Here is a 5586-nt window from a genome sequence, read left to right as displayed (position 1 = left end):
GTAAGCGTCCAACACTTGAATTAGTTTCACATTACTGGATTGAATGCGGCGTTCCTCATCATCCACTTTGTTGTAATATTTCAGGATGAAAATGGGAAGATGCTCTCGGTGGAAGTGGCCATTATGCTTAAACTTGCAGGTGAAGCAGAAGGGTCAGTGGGAATATCAGCACCTGTGTCCTTGCTGGAGTGGTTCGACCTTGGCAAAGAGCTGATCCTGGTGCTGGAGAGACCTGTCCCCGCTGTGGACCTGCAAAAATACAAAGCAGAAAATGGAAGAACTTTAACAGAGGACACGGCCAAGGTAAGTTGACTGGAAGAGCCTTAGACTGTACAGCATTCAATCAAGGCAGAAAAGCATTAACTCATTATTGTGTTTTTCATCTTTTCCAGGTCATTCTGAAGCAACTAGTTGATGCTGTAAAGGAACTTGAGGAGAAACACATCTTTCATCGGGACATCAAGGGACAAAACATTCTGATTGAGACCGGCTCAGATGTGCCTCGAGTTCGCATCATTGACTTTGGACTGAGCTGCTTTGTTAAACAGCGATCTCTGTATCGCATCTTCTATGGTAACATATTCTGCTCTTGCTTTTCACAGATGTAACAATTTGCGTCTTTTGTTTTAGAAGAAATTGTAATTGTGTCTGTTTGTTAGGCACTCCTCTTCACATCCCTCCCGAGTGGTACATTAGGAGCTGCTACAGGTGTGGACCCACCACGGTGTGGCAAATGGGAGTGGTGTTGTATGAAGCGCTTCATGCACGATACTTTAGTACCGCGAGGTTCCTCACAAAGCAACTGAGCATCAAAAAGCGTCTGTCCACAGGTAAGAAAACTTCACACTTCCAGATTCACTAGAACTATCATCTTCATCTTTTTGATCTTTTCTTTCTTTCAAGAATGCCGGAATTTCTTGGACGCATGTTTAGCTTTAGCCCCGGAGAAGCGCCCAACACTGGAGGAGCTCCAGCTTCACCCCTGGCTAAGATAACACACACAAACACACAATTCACACCTTATCATGTAAGTGTGATACATTGTAGTAACTTCCTTTCTTTTTTCTGTTGGACAGGAATAGATAGAGTGGGTCAATCTTAAAAAGAAAATAAATAAAAATTTAGCTTTTTTGGAGTTCCTGTAACCCCCCCAGCCATCCCAGGAAAGGGGATCTCTCTTTGAATGGGCTTTCCCGAGGTTTCTTCCCATCGATCTGGCCCCCTGGGGAGTTTTTCCTCGTCTTCATAGAGAGCTTGGGCTGGGTCAGGAGCTCCATCAAAACTGTCTTTATTTGATGACTTCAATGTCATCAAATAAAGATGTGTTTTACTTAAAGTAAAATTTGATCAAAATAAAACTTGTTTAATTCATCTTTGCTGAGGATTCTCCTTCATTACTATTTTGTTTTGTTTTGTTGTTTTGTTTTTACCCATGGTGCATTTTGACAAATAAGAAAACTGAATCAGGTTAAAGTGTGCACAAAGACAGTCACACTGCAAATGATCTGAAGACTTGCATCTGTTGCTCTAACCCCCAACTAGTTTAGACAGATTTCCTGGTTCTACCAGAGGTTTTTTCCTTCAAGAAGGGAGTTTTTCCTTCCCACTGTTGCTGAGTGTTTGCTCATAGTGGGTTGTAAAAGCATAAAAGTTAATAAGAGGCATTCATAGCAGAATTATCACAGAGGGAACTATATAGCTTAAATGTACACAGTAAAATTTGCAGTGTCAAACTAACACTTAAAGAGTTACATTTAACACTGTTTCCGAGTCTATTTGGTGCCATTCAGAATTGGTGTTAAATCAACTCTTTCTATAGTGTTAAAATTTTAGAGTAAATTTAACTCTAAATAGAGTAAAAATTTAACACTGAGTAACACCGCATAGTGTTAAATCAACTTAACACTACTAGTAGTGTCATATTATTTACTCTATCCTAGTGATAAATTAACTCTATTTGAGTAAAATCCCGCTGATTTTTAACACTGAATTGTGTTATTTGAAATTAACACTGGGGGTTCAAAGAACTCTGATGGGAGTTGATGTTACTCTATACTGTGTTATTCATACACTAATCTCTAGTGAAAAATTAGCTCTCATAGAGTAAAATTTGTAATTAATTTTACACCAAGTAATGTTACTAAAACTCTTCCTGTAGTGTTACCTTTACACTCAATTCACTGTTTTGCAGCATGAAAACCTGGTTTTTAATAATGCTTTTACATATAAAACAAGTGAGCAAAAACCACAACTAGATAATACATTTAACAGCTTTATTTTTATGTCAGGCTCAAAATATAAAAACATCTCATGTAGTGTATAAAACACTTTAAAACAATGAATTTAGTTCGGCATAAAACGGCAATATACAGGGAGGAATCTGAAATGCCATATTTGATTTGAAGAAGCAACACAGCTCATTTATGTTCAACACCTTCAGCACCATATTGGGATGCAGTCTGACCCTAAATGCATGATGATGGTCATCAAAACACAGGGTTTCCATCAGTTTTCCGCAGAGCAACACAATGTCATCTTTCACAACAATACTTTTGATCTTACAAAAAAGCAGAATCTCAGACACTACATCTGTACAGATGATAAAGTCAGGGCGGTACTCTGTACTGTGTGTTATTATCCACTTAGCTGAAAACAAACTGGTAGACAACACAGCTCCAAGCAAATTCTGGACCTTCTTCCAGCTCTCCAAGTGTCACCATCTTTCCTGGTCCTAAAGCTAATCTTTCCAGACTAAAGGACTCCCAATGCTTTATTTTATTACTATTATATTTATTTTTACTTGTGGTGTACTGTAAAGGTACACTCTGTAAGGCTGCATCTTTAGCCTGAGTATGAATCTCAAAAAACACTTCCTCCATTGAGGAGACAAAACTACTCACAGTAGATTGGCTTAATCCAGCTGCCCTGAGCTGTGCAACAGCAGAGGCACACCTATCCAAAGTGCTCTTATTTGACCTTTTCAGATGTTGTGGGTGTTTCTTCTACATTAGTTGACATCACCTCCCCTGTAGTGCTAACTTCTTTAACTGCCACATCAGGCTGTAGATTAACATCAGTGTCAGCCTGCTGGTCAAAATAGTTAAGGTGTTTGGTATTTAAATATTTTCTAAAACCTGTGGTCTGGATGAACATGTACATGTTGTGAAGCATAGTGTTTGTAAGATGTGCCAAACACAAAATGTGCTTTAAACAGTTCATCAACAGTACCAAGTGAAGAGGTAGACTTGCATGGCATGGCATTCTTGTCAAGAATAATGAAGAACCGGTGGATGTCATTCTTTTTCACCCCAACAGCCAGGAGGTAGGGTTGAGTGCTGGTAGTGATGGAATCAAGGTGCTCTTGGATATTTGTTCCAGTCTGAAAAGACAAATACAGACAGGCAATAAGAATCAAGTGTTTCTTAAACTGGTAATTCATAACATAAAAATAGAAAAGAAACACAAACCTTCTTGAAGACCACAAGATGCCTTTCTGCTTGAGAAGCTGACACCTTTCCTGGTCTCTTCCGACCCTGACCAGATGGTGGAATCAGATGTAATAGCAATAGAATTGCTGAGAGGTCACTGTCCCAGCCTGCAAAAATTATTTGTTTTTAATAAAGTTGAGTCATCATCAACAACATATTTCAATGCATTGATAAAATGTTTGAGTAGACCCAAAAGACAAAAAGGATAACTGTTCTGTGACAAACATTATATATGCTATGAATGTGCTAATCAAAGAAACAACAGCTCACCAATTAACTTCAGTGACATCCTCAGGTGAGTCAGCTGCCAGCAAGAGTTCTTCCAGGTCACTGGTAGAAGGAAGCTTTCTGCCTTGTTGGATAATCTTTCTTTTGAATGTTGTTGGCCACCTCTCCAGCAACCTGCCTGATACATCCTCACCAAACATCAGTACAAAATCCTGTTCGATCTGTAACAGGGATAGAGAATTATATCTGCTATCTACAAAATATTAAAGTGTGTTTACATTGTCAAAGTAATGACAAATATTCACCAAGCCTTTGATATCTTTGAAACGTGGAAAAACAGACAGTATGTTGCTTGACAGCAGGGCCCTGTTTCAGAAAGCCGGTTTAGTGCAAACTCTGAGTAAGTATACCCTGAGTTAACGAAAACTCTGGGTTTTCGGTTTCACAAAGCGAGTTCAGCTGAAGCCTGAGTGAGTCACTATGACGACACACTCCGTGAAGCTAACCTGCCCCCTAGCAGGTTCACTACAACTAACCCTGACTGTCCCCGCCTCTTTGTCGGAAACCTGACAGTAGGAAGTGTCAGACATGGCGTGTCCCTTCCTTGAAGAGCCAGTAGATCTTGAAGCCCAAATACTCCGCAGAGCTCTCCGCCGGGAGAGAGTGATCAGAGCGCGTATGGACATTTTATCATTACCTGATGATTTCCTGTGCGAACGTTACCGTTTCTCAGCACAATCAATAAGTTATTTGGATAACATCCTCAGGCCATATATTGCGCATGTGACACATCGCGGACATTCTCTCAGTTCTGTACATATTATTTGTATTGCACTTCGGTTTTTTGCAAACGGGAGCTTTCTGTATAATATTGGTGATGCTGAGCACGTTCCCAAGGCTACCGTCTGTCGGGCAGTCAGGAATGTTACAGTTGCACTGAAACGTCTCCTGTACTCGTCTGTGGTGTTCCCCGGTCATAGACCCACAAGATTTATCAAAGAGGGATGCCACAAAATTGCAGGTAGCAGGATGAACAAAACTTAATACATGATGTGGTGATACTTGAACTACTACTTAAATTTTACATTTATTTTCACGGTTCCCAGGCGTGATTGGCTGTATAGATGGCACTCACATTCCAATCATTGCTCCTTCAGTAAATGAAGGAGACTATGTGAACAGGAAGTCTTTCCACAGCATTAATGTACAGGTACATAGTTCCCTGTAGCATTTCAAACTAACAAATTATTTCATTATAGTAATGGATGCTAATTTGTGTTCTCTGCACTGTGAAGATCATATGTGATGCTGCCAACATTATCACAAATGTGGAAGCCAAGTGGCCAGGCTCTGTGAGTGGTGGTGGTGGAGGACCCCCACCTGTTTTTCGGGCCTCCGCTTTTTTTCTAGTGGCCATAATGGGTCACATTTGAGCATACAGAGTAAGCAAATATGTACTTATAATGTGCTCAGATAATTTCAATAAGTGCTTACAGAGGGGAAATTAATGTAGCCTCTAACTGCAATTGATTTACATAGGACAAACAGACCAAGCACTATGGCTCATAATACAATTACACCTTACCTGTTTGGACTATATTTTTATATTTCATTTTTACTTGCTGCCAGGAACGTTGGGGGCCTGTTGGGTTGCACCTGCGCTCAAATCACATCACAAAATAAAAGGTATAAAATACAAAATAAAATATAATAAAATAACATGTTAAATGGGTGGAAATCCCTAGATCAATGTTTAAATTAACACTCACGCATTGACTCTGTCGGCTATGTTTTGCCATGCATGCTCCCTTTCTTTTGCAGCTGAGGCTGTGTTACTTTTTTTCTGCAAAATTTGCATGTTATCAGCATA

At 39.8% G+C, this 5586-nt stretch overlaps 1 protein-coding gene across 1 annotated transcript; it reads left to right on the top strand.

Moving 5' to 3' along the window:
- Positions 1-1668, top strand: LOC146649751 (serine/threonine-protein kinase pim-2-like). The gene is made up of 4 exons (XM_085386358.1): positions 1-303; positions 393-573; positions 660-830; positions 904-1668. The coding sequence occupies exons 1-4, from the start codon at positions 100-102 to the stop codon at positions 993-995; spliced, it is 648 nt and encodes a 215-aa protein (XP_085242484.1). The 5' UTR covers positions 1-99; the 3' UTR covers positions 996-1668.
- Positions 1669-5586: the final 3918 nt, after the last annotated feature.

The sequence above is a fragment of the Rhamphochromis longiceps genome, linkage group LG17 (assembly GCF_057381845.1).
Source record: "Rhamphochromis longiceps isolate RC_006_pf linkage group LG17, R_longiceps_female_GT1.1, whole genome shotgun sequence".
Classification (NCBI taxonomy): Eukaryota; Metazoa; Chordata; class Actinopteri; order Cichliformes; family Cichlidae; genus Rhamphochromis; species Rhamphochromis longiceps.
This window is presented reverse-complemented; position numbering and strand designations above follow the sequence as displayed.

Coding starts and splice junctions, on each gene's coding strand:
- LOC146649751 (XM_085386358.1), top strand. CDS start 100: ATGCTCTCGGTGGAAGTGGCCATTATGCTTAAACTTGCAGGTGAAGCA. Junction 304..392: donor TAACAGAGGACACGGCCAAG/GTAAGTTGACTG, acceptor CATCTTTTCCAG/GTCATTCTGAAGCAACTAGT. Junction 574..659: donor TCTGTATCGCATCTTCTATG/GTAACATATTCT, acceptor TCTGTTTGTTAG/GCACTCCTCTTCACATCCCT.